This window comes from Hemicordylus capensis, chromosome 2 (assembly GCF_027244095.1).
Source record: "Hemicordylus capensis ecotype Gifberg chromosome 2, rHemCap1.1.pri, whole genome shotgun sequence".
Taxonomy (NCBI): domain Eukaryota; kingdom Metazoa; phylum Chordata; class Lepidosauria; order Squamata; family Cordylidae; genus Hemicordylus; species Hemicordylus capensis.
The window spans coordinates 79,577,749-79,593,260 of record NC_069658.1 but is presented as its reverse complement, the minus strand read 5'-3'; the positions used below and the strand labels follow the sequence as shown (position 1 = coordinate 79,593,260).

Below are 15,512 nucleotides of genomic sequence, written 5' to 3'. Positions count from 1 at the left end.
CGCGGGCTGACTTAGTAGCTCCTCATGATGCCCCTCCCACCTGCACGTGCTGTGCAAAGTTCGTTAAGATTGGCGGTTGGGGTGTCTTCCTTTCAGTTTCTTGCAGACCGCCTGTGTTGATGATCTGAGAATATCACCACGCCAACGGGAACCGTAATTGACTGCAGCGTGGTTGGCATGGGCGGGTCTTATGACTACAACGGATCACTTCTAGATCAAGAGTTACAGGTAAGCAACCTGTTTATCTGGATCATGATCCGTTGTAATAATAAGCAATGGGTGATTAGCCAGCTTTCCTTATGGAGGCAGGTGCAGTAGACCCAAAGCTCATGACAACACCCTTTTCAGAACATTTCTTCTGAAATTTGCCTCCCGTGCCATCCGTAAGTCCATTGCATAATGTTTAATGAATGGCTGTTGAGAAGACCATGTGGCCGCCATGTAGATATCTGTTCTTTTTATGCCTGACATATGGGCTGCTGAGGCAGAATACGTTCTGTCTGAATGAGCACATACTGTCTTCGGGGGCAGGATGCCCTGCTTCTGGCACGCCAAGAATATAAATTCCACCAACCAGTTGCTAAGCGTTGCTGGGAGATAGGGTGGCCCTTGCACCTCCCCCTGTATCCCACTAACACTTTCTTTGTCTTTCTAAATCCCTGAGTCCTTTGCAGGTAATAGAGTAGGACCCTCTGGACATCCAAAGAATGAAGAGATGTTTCTAAGGGCGTTTGTGGGGGTCATTGAAAAAGGTAGGCAAGATTATATCTTGGTTTAAATGGAATTCTGATATTATCTTTGGGTAGAAATGAGGGTCTAGCCGCACGACCACATTATGTGGATAGAACTGAGTATAAGGCCTATGTATCCGGAGAGCCATCAATTCACTTACACGTCATGCAGACGCGATCGCCACCAAGAATGCTGCTTTCAGAATAAGCAGGCGGATTGACGCCATTGCTTGCAGCTCAGAAGGATGTTCCATTAAAGCTGCCCGCACCAAAGATAAACTCCATTGTTCTATTGGTCTCAGAATTGGTGGATATAGATTATTGAGGCCCTTCAGAAATCATTTACATTCAGGATGGGAGAACACTGTTGATCTATCCCAACCCTTATGTGTGGAGGAAATGGCTGCTAACTGTGCTTTAATGGAAACATTAGCCAGGCCCTGTAGTTTTAGTGTAGTCAGGTACCGAAGGACTTGATGAACTGTGGCACACAGAGGCTGGTTGTTCCTGGCATGTACATAAGTCACGAAATGCCTCCACTTCCTTGCGTAATTCTGCCTTGTCGAGAAACGTCTGTTGTTTAACAGCATGTCCTTCAAAACCCGATTCGCCACACTCTCATTTGGTGCGTCTGGACATCAGGATGTAGAACGGCACCCTGATCCTTGTGTAGTAGATCTGGTGCTAGTGGGAACTTGTGGAAGTGGCCTTCCTACAGCTGCAGGAATGGGGCAAACCATGGCTGGCGTGGCCACCAAGGCGTCAACACTGAAGGATGAGCTGTCGACATTGAAGGTGTTGTCAACATTGAAAAAATATCCCTCAACATTGAAGGTGTTGTCAACATCGTAGCCAATGTTGGACCAGCAAGCATCGATGCTGAAATGTTCGATGTTGAGCCCAGTGTCCTCGACGTTGAAGGGGATGCTGTTGCAGGCTCGATGGTACTATTTGATACAGTAGCCAACGCTGTTGTAGTCGACAGTGCTGCAGATCCCTCCGAGCCACTATTGAATGAGTGCACTACTGACGGAGAAGAGGTGTGGTGTTTCTTTTTCGGTGGCCTAGCATATTCATCAGAATCACTTCTGGATTCATGACGGCACCTTCTTTCACTGTATCTATGCCCCTTCGCAGACACCTCTTTTGGTTTTTTAAAGAGGTCATCAGCAGACTTCAAATGATCAGAGCACACGGTTTTAGACTGCTGTTTTGCAGATTTGTGGGCGGTCGACTTCAACACCGACCCAGATTCCGTTGCCAACCCAGGACTCGACATCGACTTGGCAACTGACCTCATTCGGCTGCTTGACACAGAAGGAGAGGTTGGGCACGGCATTGGTGGGCGGAGCACTTCATCATACGATGCCGTTCTAAGGCGTAGCGCTCTATTCTGCCGCGTTTACTTGGAGCAGGCCTGCACAACATACGGCCCGGGGGCCAGATTTGGCCCGCAGGGACTATTTTACTGGCCCCCAGGTATCCTGTAGCAACACAGGAGCTGGAAACTGCCTTATAGCGCCATCCTGTGCATGCTTTCTCAGAAACATGCTCCATGGTGTGCCCAGTGAGGCTCACTCCCCTGTAAGCAGGCCTAGGATTGCAGCCTGAAACTAGCAACAACCATTTAGGGAGAGGAGAGGACTTGGCATTTGTTTGGGGCTGGCATGCACTCCAGGGGCCCCACTGATTGAGCAGGATATTCTCTGGCCACTATCCTTGGTTGAAACTATGGATCCATTCACAGGGGGAATAGAGCCACAAGTAACTAATAATATTTTTAATTTTAATGTAATGATGAGCTAAAAATTGACCTTGGCCCCTGTATGCCAAGTTGTGGATGCTTCCAGCCCACCAGGGCATTTGAGTTGTGCAGCCCTGGCTTGGAGAAAGAGCAGCAAATCTTGCAAGCAGCCGTACTGTGCTCCTTCCCAAGGCACATTAAACAAGTGTCATGGAGATCAGTGGACAGAGGTTTAGCACGACATTTAGCACAGTGCTTAAAAGTTTTTTTCACTTCCATTTCTGAGGCAAAGGTCCATTCGTGAAGTTTTCGTTTTCTTATCCGTTCCGAGTCCAAACACAATCAGTTCTTACAAAACAAGCCAAATAGTAATCCAAAGAAGTCTGTTTTCCAATCCTGGTCAGTTTAAGGTAGTTGAAGTATGTATACCGAGGGGCTATTACAACAAGGTATGAAAGCTAAGGCGGTCAAAGAGAAACTGAAAGGAAGACGCCCCAACCGCCAATCTTAACAAACTTTGCACAGCACGTGCAGGTGGGAGGGGCGTCATGAGGAGCTACTAAGTCAGCCCGCGAGGTCCCTGCGCAGGCACAGAACCCATTGCTTATGATTACAACAGATCACGATCCAGATTGTATGTTTTATGTACATAAGGATAGGATCTTAAGACTGTTCTGCCCATGTGAAAGTGGGAGCATACATTCTCAATAGCATATAAAAAAACTTGGCGTGTTCACTGAGACTTTGGCACTGGGTGGTATACAAATATGTTAGTTAAATAAATTAATAAAATAAAAATGGTGCCTCGAAATTTAACTGTGGCACCTAGACTGGATATTCAGAATCAGAGTTACTTAATAAAACCTTTATTTGTTCCAGGCAGCCCTGTTTCTGTTCTAAGTATGTTACTTGTAAAGGTGATCAAGAAAAGACCATTTCTGCTTCCTCTGACAATGTCCATCACTAAGTCTGGTAATTTGTTAAGTGTCCATTGATCCAAAGAAAATTTGTCAATGCCTTTCTTAATCCCATATTATGGACTTTGTTGCTAGTCTGAAGCAGTTATTGTGGACTTCACAGATGGCACAGTTCCATTAACACAGGTATTGCAACCAAAAACAAACAGAACTACTTAAGAAGAATTGCCCTAATATTTCTTTAGAACATTCAATATTAACTACACATAAAACTACCCCCCCCCCCAGAATGATTCCTTTTATTTAAGTGGTCTCCTAGTCGCATTTATCAGGTTCAGACATGTCACAAAAATTCTACTGCAGTCCAAATAAAGCATTCACATAGATCCCTATTTCTCTTTTCTCTGAACAGAAGTTGTCCAATAAAAAGCTGTTATCCTAAACCAAATACTTGGATACAAGTTCCACTGAAATCAATTTCTTTCTTACTTTCAAGTAAATGCATCCAAGACCCGAGAGTCTAAATCCACTCTCAAATAATGAGATTATATATTCTCACTGTCAGGGCTGTCCCTAGGACGGTGCGGGATATAGGGAGATGGTTATGGCAAAGAGTGCACATGGGGGCAGCCTCCTCCCACCCACATGTCTTCTCCAAGCTGCAGGGTGAAAGCACATAGCTGCAGGTAGTGGGGAGCAAGTGTCCTGAGTTCCTCCCAGCTCCCAATGGAGGGTTCCCAGAATTCTCCCCAGCAGTATGGAGGTGGTGGCAGCAAGGAGGATGGGTGGGAGAACATGTGGACGCTCCCCACTGTCTACCAGTTTGCCCTCCTTGCCGCTGCTGCAAAGTGGACGGTAGAGGCAGCAAAGAGGGCAACTGCACGCTCTCTGGCCCATACACCTGCTGCCCACCCTCCTACCCACTGCCTGTTGTGGCCAGGAGGGTGGGTGGGCAGGCAAGTGGGGGATGGGCAGCAGGAACCTTGGGTCCCATGTGACCCAGGCTGTCACCACTCCTGTGAGCTCTTTGCCCCAAGTGTGCGCTTAGCTCATTTTAATATGTGGGCTGGCCCTGAACATAGTGGCAATGTCTTCAGAGTACAGCAGCAGGATACCATCCTGCAGGGCTGTCCTGGGTGGTGGTGGTGGTGCAGGGCTGATCGTTCCTGTCCACCCCAGTTTTGGCCCACCTGGGTGCCCCCATTCACCCCCTTTGCCTGCCTGCCCCCTCCGAGGCACCCTACCACCCTGTCAACCCCCCCCCCCCGCAAAACACCTTCCTGGCCGCAGCGGGCAGGTGCCTGGAAGTTTACAGAAAAATTACAATTACCTAATTAGCAATGCATAATGCTGAAATGTGTGGCCAACTCTTTGCCAAAGCCATTGTGTGTCATTTATGTCAATTACTAATCAAATAAAAATGCACAAAAGTTAAGTAGAAGTCACATCACCAAATCATTTGGAAGAGTCAAAATTTACATGTATACTATTTTGCTATCCTACACTAGTCCTTGATGGCTGCTGAAACCATTTCCCTCTATAAACAAAAGGCTAAGTTAACACTTAGAAATCCACAGCCATATACATATGGTCATGTGACATAAAAGAAGCAGTCTTAAATTAAAAATATATTGGAAATATTTCTGAATACCTGCAAGCCATGGTCTTTCTGAAAGTATTTAAAATTGGTTTAGTAGGGAGGATACCAAATATATTCGGGCCAATATATTTTTGTTCCAAAATCCAATTGTCTCAGCCAAGATAAATGTAAAGGATGGAAATCATAAAGCCATGACTTACGAACAGAAACTTTTCTTTGAAGCTTTATTTCTATATATGCAAGATCACATATCAGCACTGGATTTAAAAGCCTAAAACTCAAGCTATTATCTTGCCTGCAAGTTTAGTAGGACTATGAGAACTGATGGCTGTTAGAGATTTGGTAAACCCCACGCATTCCATGGAGAATACTACTACCTGGTGAGGGCTAGGCATAGGGAAGTGCCTACCTGCCAAAGAGAGAAAACAGACTGCTCTTAGAGTGATGGAATATGGCTATGTCAAACATAGGAGAGATGTAACTTTTCACCAATCATTTTACTTCTAAAATCCAAAGTTTAATTGTTGATAAACTGGTATATCTTAAGGGGTTACACAGAAATGATTGTAGTCTATCCAGTACTGGAATTTAAACATTCATATAGCATCTTTATGTACTATATAATCTGGTGGGGGGGGGAGACAATGGAGAGAGTAAACTAACCCATCTTTGTTGTTTGTTGAATTTGTCCTTTCCTGGGACTCTTAGCTCCTCCACCGAACACAGCAAACCACATTTTCTCATTAAGAGGATGGGCCACAATCCTGTACAACTCATTGCTGGAATGTGTAGCTAGACCATGAATAAAGAGACTGAGGTAGACTGCTGTCAGAATTTCACACAGCAAAACCGTGATCCCAGACTGGGCTTCTTCTCCAGTACAATTCAATAAGCTTACTAAAGCTGACACTCCTAGAAAGAAAGGATCACCATTGAGTTTTAAAAAACAGAAAACAAAAACTGAGCTAGTTTATAAATTATTGCAAGAAAACACAAGACTGAGCTAGTTTATTTGATAGTGTGGGCAGGACAATTATGGTAATCATACTGTGAGCTCTTTTCATCAATCATTACCCACCTAAGCCCAAGGGACAGAATGGTCTATCAATAAAAAGAACAGTAGCAATATTCCTAGAAATAGCCCATATACTCCAGAACAATCTACCTTGATGCAAGTTCCATGGAAATCAATTTCTGACATACTTCCAAGCAGTGTTCCCTCTAACAGGGATTCCCAGTTGTTGTTGACTACAACTCCCATAATTCCCAGCCAAAGGCCACTACAGCGGGGGAAAACAGGTTGCTCACCTGTAATTTATAATCTGGTAGAGAACTGTCAACATCCATAAGTATGGCTTCTATGCCTGCACAGGAACCATGTGGTAGCAATGCCGCAGTTTGTCGAGGCGTACAGGGCGTCATGTTCCTCAGTTCTTGGATGACTACCGTGAAGGATGATCATCCGGATAAGCAGGAGAATTCATCAGAATCAAAAGAGAATGGCATGCACACTGGTACACACATAGCAGAGTGTGGTGGGAGGGGTGGTCTGGGAGAGTCTTATTATTATTAATGGAATGTATATACCATCTAGTATAAAAATCTCTAGGTGGTGTACAGAATTAAAAACATGAAACATAACACATTTAAATTCATAAAAAGATAAAATCATTATAGATAACACCACAGTAATAAAACTTTAAAATTAAAAATAATTTTTATGGATGTCAACGGATCTCTACCAGATCATAAGTTACAGGTGAGCAACCTGTTGATCTGGATTGAGATCCGTCGAGATCCATAAATATGGGTGTTTAGCTAGTTTCCCATGGAGGAGGGTCCAGTAGTAATTATTCTAACACCTGCTTCAAAACGCTTCTCCCAAAGCTCTCCTCAGCAGCAGAGTGCACATCTATGGTGTAATGCATAGTGAAAGGTAACTCAGTGGACCATGTAGCTGCTTTACAGATGTCCACGAAAGTTACCCCCGATAGGTGTGCAGCCAATGAAGTGTAGGCACGAGTAGAGTTGGCCTTGATTGCTTCTGGTGGTTTTATGTTCTGCAACTTGTAGGTCAGCAAGATGAGCTTGACCAGCCAGCTGGACGTCCTTTGGCAGGACCTTTGTAAGTCACAAAGAGGTGCTTGGTTGACCTGAGTTAATGCGGAGAGCACTAAAGAAATGCTCCATGGTTCTACTGGAGTACAAGCAGGTGGGTATACATTCGCCCTTTCAGGAATGCCTAACTATCCGTGTGAGAAAAAAGTGTTTTGCCATCACATCCTGGGTGTTTGGAAGAAAGCACAACCAAGTGGACTTTTAGGGACATGTTAGCCAAACCCTGTGTCTTCAAATAGAGGAATATATCTTTAATACTAGCTTGCCTTGGTAGGAAACCATGTGCCCTGGCATAGGTCTTAAAATGCAGCCATTTCTCAAAATAGTTACACCTAGGAGAGGTCTTTCTTTGGTTAAGTAAGTTTTTTTTAGAAGTCGATTTGCTGTGCCATCAGACAGAGTCTGAGCATGTCTGGGTGGAAAATGTGTCCATCGTCCTGGGACAGGAGATCTAGTTCTTGAGGTAGATGATGGTAATGGTTTCCTGAACATTTGAGTAGCTGTGGAAACCATGGCTGCCTTGGCCACCATGGAGTCGCCAGGATGCAAGACATAGGAGCAGCTAGGAGATGTGCTACTACTCAACTTATCAAGATATGTGGAGGAAACATGTACGGTGTCCCTTGAGTCCAGTCCACCTGGAAAGCATCCCCTAGAGACCAAGGTTTGTGTCCCACCCTCAAGCAAAAGCGAGTGCACTTCGTATTCTCTGAAGTTTCAAAAAGGTCTATGGCTGGGCTCATCCATAATTTGGAAAAAGGGGCAATGTAGTCCGTCTTGAGCTCCCATTCGTATTGCTGTGCAAACGTACGACTTAGGCCGTCCGCTACGACACTGTCCAGGCCCTTTATGTGGATGGTGGTTGGAAACACCTGATGTCTGATGCCCTAGTGCCACAGTTGTAAGCTGAGGGCACACAGGGTCCTTGGCACCATTCCCCCTGACAATTGATCTAAGCTTGGGCTGTAGTTGTCCAACTGAACTTGGATGACTTTGCCTTGTAGCAGTGGTAGAAAGACCTTCATTGCCTGGAAGACAGCTAGCAACTCCAGAAGGCTGATGTGTAAATGCACCTGTTGTGGCTTCCACTTGCCCTGAATTTGATGGTTCTCGTAGTCCGAGACAGTCAGCGCAAACATCTAGAAATACCATTGCAAATACTACGCTCACTGTCCTGGTGGTCGAACGATCTATAGAAATGCAGTCTGGAAGGGAACTCCCTGTAGAAGGTTCTGGTCGTTCGACCACCAGGATAGTGAGTGTAGTATTTGCAATGGTATTTCTAGATGTTTGTGCTGACTGTCTCGGTTTGGATGGAAAACAGACAGAAACCATAGCTGTAGCTTTCTCATTTTCAGTTGTGCATGACATATTACTGTGTTGCAGGATGCCATAAGCCCCAGGAGTCACTGGTTTAGCTAAGCAGTTGTGATGGATGCTGTTGGAATACCTGAATCAGGTCCCTGATGCACTTGTATTTTTCTCTGGGTAAGTACGCTCTCTTGGTTTCTGTGTTCAACACAGCCCCAATGTATGTGATGACACGTACTGGTTTTAAGTGGGACTTTGGATCCCCAAGTCTTAGAGGAGAGTCATAACATATTGTATTTGTGAAAGTAACTCTCTTCAGTTCCTGGAGATCAGGAGCCAATCATCTAACTACAGATAGATCGCAATACCCTGCATTCTCAGATGGGAGATCACTACGGCCATACATTTGGTAAACACCCTTGGGACAGTGGAAAGTCCAAAGAGTAAGATGTTGCATTGGTACACTTGTTCACCTATGGTAAAACATAGATACTTCCTGTGTTGCTCTCTTATGCCAATATGCAAGTAGGCATCTTTCAAATGCAGCATTGCAAGCCAATTCTCTCGATAGAGAAGAGGTAGAATCACCTGCAAAATTATCATACAAAATTTTCTGATGTGGATCAGCTTATTCAAATGGTGTAGATGCATAATGGGGTGGATTCTGCCATTCCGCTTTGGGATCTGAAAATATCATGAGTAAAAATCCTCCCATCCGTGCGCCCACCACACAGGGGTGATTGCACCTTTCCCCAACAACTCCTTCACTTCCTCCCATAATGACAGAGATTGTGGGGTGAACTTTATTTCTGTAAAGTGTGGGGTTGTCTTGACTCTATGGCATATCCCAAAGATATGATCTTCAGGACCCAGAGGTCTGATGTTATGCAGTGCCATGCAGGGGCATGGCATGCCAGCTTGATGGATTCATGTGCTGGTGGAAAAGGTGGAATTGTGAGGTTGTTGATGGTGTTCAATTGCCAAGATGTTAACACCCCTGATGACGGGATTGAGAAGGAGTTCAGTGTCGGTGGGTGGTCCTGTACCTCAATGGTACTTCTGAATTTCCACCTGTTTGGTATGTTGGATTGAGTGTTCTTGCCTTTTCCCTGGTAAGGGCGCTTGTGATACAATTTGTATTGCTTCCTATAGTCCTGGCAATCTTGTTGTCTGTAACTAGCCCTCTGTTTGTTAGAGAAAGGTCGATACTTTGACCCATAAATGGATGTTGTCAAGGTAGAGATAAAAGCCTTTGCATTAAATTTTGATTTATTTATTTTTAATTGCTCCATAGTGGAGTTGGTTGTTTCACTGAAAAGGCCTTTTCCAATCAAAGGCAAAGCCTCCATTCAATTTTCTCCTTCATGTGAGATTTTGAAGGTTCGTAGATTGCAGCCATGCGTCTTTTTGCAGTGTGACAGGTGCAGTCAAGGAGTAAGATTCCAACTCGGCGAGATGTTTTGCAGTGCTTAACTGCTGCCTGGTAAGATCAGCTGATTTTTCCAATGTTTGCTGGAACTACTTCTTGAATTCTTCAGGTGACCAATTAGCTAGTCTTGTGGTAGCAAGCATGACTTGTCCCCTTAAGCTAAGTAGGATCCACCCTGGTTGCATACGAAAGGGAGACTAGAAGTGTGAGCACTGTAAGATATTCCCCTCAGGGGATGGAGTCGCTCTGGGAAGAGCATCTAGGCTCCAAATTCCTTCCCTGGCATCTCCAAGATAGGGCTGAGAGAGATTCCTGCCTGCAACCTTGGAGAAGCCGCTGCCAGTTTGCACAGACAATACTGAGCGAGATGGACCTATGGTCTGACTCAGTATATGGCAGCTTCCTATGTTCCCTGAAGAGATTCCAATAGGCTGTGAATGTACTTGGCTGTGCAGGCCAAGTAATTTGCTATTTTAATGGGCAAGCATGAAGTGGAGTAAGTTTTCCTCCCTAACAGGTCTAACTTACTTCCTTATCAGATGTAATTGTGTGTCATCTCTCGGTTTTCAATGAGGTGGTGCAGTTGATTACCAGGGAGTTTGATACCAGATGTTTCAAAAGGTAAATGTTAACTTTCTCTTGTACATGATATAGACTTTCCAGTCTCTTAAGAGGTAGAAATGAATGTATGTACTACCTCCAAAGCACACTTTGCTGCCCTGGAGATTACAGGCAGAACAGGAAGAGCCAAGGGTTGGGTGGCTTGTGATCTAACCATGAAATTGTATACTGGGTCATCTATCATAGAAAGCTCAGACTTCAAATTCAAGCCTAGTGCCTCTGCCACGGCCCTTACATGCTTATGGTAAGCTTTCATCTGCTCATTTGGAAAAACATAGGTGGAGGGTGGCACATCAGTGGGAGGATCCACTAAACTATCTGCATCCTCAGGATCAGATTCAAAAATCAGAGGATCCATGGTGGTCTGATCGAAACCTTATAGAAGATGGAATGCATGTTTGGGTTTCTGTAGCAGATATTGATGGTGGAGACTGTGCCAGTGTCTGGGTACCCTTCTCCCTGAGCAGTGGAGGGGCTGCTTGTGTTGCCCGAGACATTCCTGTTGGTGATTGGGTCTGTGTTGACTCGGATGCAGATGTAACAGACTTGTTTGGGGCATCTCCACTTGCTATGGTGGCAACTGACAGCGAGGAAACCATTAGTGCAAACGCCTTCCATAGTTTTATACTTGATAAAAGTATGGAGCACCAGGAGAACAGGATCCATGGACACTATAGCAAGAGCGGTGCCCGCCGCAGGTGTATCAGAAAAACTACAAGAATGCCAGGCTGAAGGACTTTCTAGGTGAGCAGCTGAGAAAGTAGTAGTCTGAGGTTGGGCCGGAGGAGCCGACCAACATAAGCAAGATCCTTCAGTACTTGAGGGGAGAAACTCCTTAAATGTCAATGTAGATGGGGCACTTGAAGAATCCAGAATCAATAGCAATGTGCGCACAGTTGTAGAGTCCAAGCTTGCATCCCCATCTGCTGCTTCTTCCTCCTCAACATTGAATGTCAGCATCAGTATTTGGCAACGTGGTGAAATCTGTCTCAATGTTGACAGCCCCGGCGTATGCAGAGGCGACGTTGAGAGCGGGAACAGTGGTGCCGGAGCCATAAGTGTTGACGGAGCATCATGTTGGAGTTCAGTCGGCATCGACAGTACTGATGAGGTGACCGGCGTTAGTGCCAGAGATAATGAATGAGCCCTTGATGTCGACCATATCTGTGTTGAAGGGAGGTCGGCCTCAAGAGGTCCTGCTGGTATCGGTGACTACTCCAATGTTGAGGGATTGGAAGGGTCTATTGTCAAGGGCAGCCTTCGACTTCGACATTGGTCTTGAAAGTAGCTGCTGTAGATTTGACGGAGACTGCGTTCAATCTTGTGTCAAATTGATGGTTTTAGGTTGTGGGGGGTTTGGTGTTGAAGGGCAAATGTCATCGGCCGTTTGTTTAGATGTGAACTTTGGGGGCTTCAGTGCTGAGCCAGAACTTGTACTAGGTGACGGCTTTGGGCTCCAAAAAGTCATGGTCAATACTGAAGGTTTGGAATCCTTCAATGTCGAAAGCATTACTGTCCATGTTGATGATTTGTGAGACCTCAACGTCAAAGTTGATTTTGGTGGCGAATCTGAAGATGAAGTCGATGGGTGGGGTTCACCCAGAGTTGACGGGCTTAAGACATCATTGTAAATGGTGGCACAAATCCGAAGTGCCTGATTCTTGCAAGTTTGTTTTGAAAAAGGCTGACAAATTTTACAAGTTGACATGTTGTACACTTCTCCTAGGCAAAAGAGACACAACTCGTGGAGATATTTAGAGGGGAGTTTCTCCTTGCAGCCCTCACACCTCTTAAAGCTCCATTTCTCCTCAGCCATATCGATGGGCAATAAGCATAAGCCAAGTCCGTTGCAAAGGTCCAAAACGCCAATCGTTATCAGTCAGCCAGAAATAGGTCAAATTCCGAATTAACAGTCCTTTAAAAAAAAAAAAAGATGAATAACGCTGAAGTATTCCAACAAGGAGCAACAGAACCGAAGTCCAAACACAGCAGTGGTTGGAAAAGAACTGAGCAACATGGGCTTTGATGCCTTGACAAGCTGTGGCATAGCTATTGCGTGGTTCCTGCAAAACCCATACTTATGGATCTCAATCCAGATCATCTGGGAATCCCTGTTAGAGAGAAAACTGCTTCCAAGTAAATGCATTTGAGACACAAAAATATCCGATGTGATCTAAAGTCATAAAGGAATCCACCGTTTTCCCATACACACGTTTACTACCCTGTATACATATCTGAGAATCCTACCTGAGCCACAGTGCCCAGGGATGTGCATACAGCAATTTAAAGATGAACTGGCTGAACCTGCACAGAGCATCTGTGCGCTAGTACCTGTTTGCTCCCCTTGCTCCCTGCCATAGTCCCCTCACTCCAGAGACCTCTCCATCCTCACCTACTCGACGTGTCCACTCCCCCCATCCATTCGGCCTGTCCCGAATCCCACTCACTCACGGAGAGCAGCATTGCCGAAGTGGTCTAGGTCGGCCCAAACCTCCGGCCTCCACTGCGTCACCCAAGTCTCCCCACGAGGAGGATGGTCAAGCTGGGGCTTCCCATCTGGCCTGCACAGATGGGCCTCAGTGCGTTCTCCTACTCCAGCCTGGCTGTCCTCCTCGCGAGAAGACTTGGTGGGGTGATGGAGGCCAGCAGTTGTAGCTAGAAATATGTTTGAAACATAAAATATGGAGTTGCACTTAACTACTGTTTGCTCTGGCCAAAATAGAGTGGGCAGACAGAATGTATGAACAAAAGTATACAGATGCCAGTGTTAGGAACACTACATATAGCCCATCTCGGAAAACCTAGACACTTTAAGAAAAACGTACACTGAGAGTTATCAGAGAGCTAGATACACTCTTCAACTCAAAGAATAAAGGCAAAGGAGGAGGTCAAAATAATTACTACCTGGCCACATAGCTGGTGCAGTATTAGGAGTTATTGTTTCATCCAAGCTTGCTGTTCTTAGAGAATGCCGCTGAGAGAGCAGCAGTGTCTGGTAGACTGTGCCAGTGAACTGGTTTGCTTGTAATGAACTATTTAAAAATAAATAAAAGTAAAACATGTAGTTATATTAACCATGATATAAGTTTCTTTTATACCACAGCATATCAAATGAACCATTTCACATTTCCTAAGCATCTAAAAAAACCCACCTAATTTGATAGTAGAACAGACCATCCACTTAAGTCACTGCTTACTATGAACACTTGTATTTGCCAAGGACTTTAATATGCATTTGTATAATTACTCTTTATAGTAGGCAAGTACAAAACATCTAGGGATTCAGCTCAAAACACCTGAACATACAGGCACCACCTAAGCAATTACATCATCATAAAGTAGTTAATAGTGTTGTGTTGGGTCATTTAAATCCCAATAACCTGGATGGGAAACATGGCCAACTCTATTAACTTTTAAATAAATCTTCCTATTTAAAATATACACAGAGACATGGTGGTGGAGGATTGGACTATAACACCACAGAAGAAAATCAAGCTACTCTGGGCGGGAGGTGGGACACACAAACACAAACATGGTGATGTGAGTATTCTGACATATGACACTTTGGATTTTGTTCCCCTTCCGGTTAAATTAAGACCCCCGCTCCCAGCAAAGGACAGTAAAATTATTGCCTTTGTTTTACAATGCTCACTTTTACAAGACCTCTTTACCTGTAATTGTGACCTCCACAGAGAGACTGGTATATGCAAGCTGACAGAGATGCTGCTAACGTATGCATTACATGTATCTGGAAGAAAGGTGTGCAAGATTCAATGCATTTCAGAGAAAATTGTTGTTTAGATAATCTTAGAATTCTCCATTTTCAGAAACATTTGACCAAGCCAAAACACAAGTAGTCACATCTATACATTTAATATGCTTAGCCAGCATGTGTGTCCTGGATTTGGCGGGAGAACTCTCATGAGAGTTCCTGGCATTGGGTGAGAGTTCGGGGGGGGGGGGGGAATGGTGGCAGCGGGCCACAAAATGGCCTGAGGAGGCAGCCTCAGCTGGCTGGCGGCGGGACAACCTGGCCTGGCCAGGCCAGGCCGTCCTGGGTAAGGGGGAGGAGGCGGCGGCAAAACCCGGCCTGTCTGCCGGGGGCGGGATGGCAGGCCTGGCCGTCCTGGGTAAGGGGGAAGCAGCGGCAAAGCCTGGCCACTGGGGGCAGGAGGCGGCGGCAGGTCGGCAGGCCAAGCAGTCCCGGGTAAGGGAGAGTCGGCGGCGGTGGCAAAGCCCAGGGAAGCAGCAGAGAGACTGGAAAGGGGGTGAGTGGGAAAGAGAGAGTGGGGCAGGAGGAATGGAGCATGAAAATGGGGCAGAAGGGAAGAAGGGTGAGGGAGAGTGGGACAAGAGGAATGAGAGAACAGCCAGCCACAAATAGCACACAGATGCTCTGTGCGGGTCAGCTAGTATTGTTTTATATGCTTGTTTCTAATTCAAAGTATCCAACACCGACTCCCAACCAACATGCATCAGTACTGTTTTCATTACACTGGTTCCAAGTCCAGAGTTTTATACCATATGAAACTCATTTGCATAAATTATTTCCAGGTTTTTCAATCACTTATTCAGACAAGACAACAAAACAATAAAAATAGTTATAAACAATACTATAGGTCGAGAATCCTTTATACGGACTCCCAAAATCCGGAAAGCTCCAAAATCCGGACGATCGCTTACGCCCCCTAAACTTGCTGTTGATTTCTCAGCTCATTAGCTCTCCTTTTAGTTGCTATCTGCCTTTTGTTTACTCTCACACTTTGCTCCCAGCAGGAGGGAACGAAAGGAAAGGGGGGGGGAGGGGGAAGCCAAAAGAAGGTTGTTTTTTTAAAAGGTATATATACACAAGAGTTTAGGAGACAACAGGTGCACACAAGAAACAGATGAGTAAAGATCTAGCAGAATAAATACAAACAAACAGGAATAGAGGAGAAGAGAAAGAGAGAAACACTGCCTAGACTTCAGCAACCAAGAAGAGCCCTCCTTTGGGCAAGAGCAAAGCCAGTTTTGTGAATGGGATTGCACTGCCACTCACATG

At 45.2% G+C, this 15,512-nt stretch overlaps 1 protein-coding gene across 8 annotated transcripts in view; it reads right to left on the bottom strand.

Moving 5' to 3' along the window:
- DMXL1 (Dmx like 1) overlaps window positions 1–15,512 on the bottom strand; it is a 151,963-nt gene that overhangs the window by 43,259 nt on the left and 93,192 nt on the right. For 5 of the 8 annotated variants that reach the window (XM_053294358.1, XM_053294360.1, XM_053294359.1 and 2 more), the window contains 4 exons: window positions 14,143–14,219; window positions 13,376–13,503; window positions 5,656–5,904; window positions 5,288–5,401 (listed from right to left, as the gene is read on the bottom strand). In XM_053294358.1, the coding sequence (XP_053150333.1) occupies window positions 5,288–5,401; window positions 5,656–5,904; window positions 13,376–13,503; window positions 14,143–14,219 (568 nt within the window). The remainder of the gene's footprint in view (window positions 1–5,287; window positions 5,402–5,655; window positions 5,905–13,375; window positions 13,504–14,142; window positions 14,220–15,512) is intronic. The other 3 variants (XM_053294361.1, XM_053294366.1, XM_053294364.1) reach the window with 1 other exon arrangement.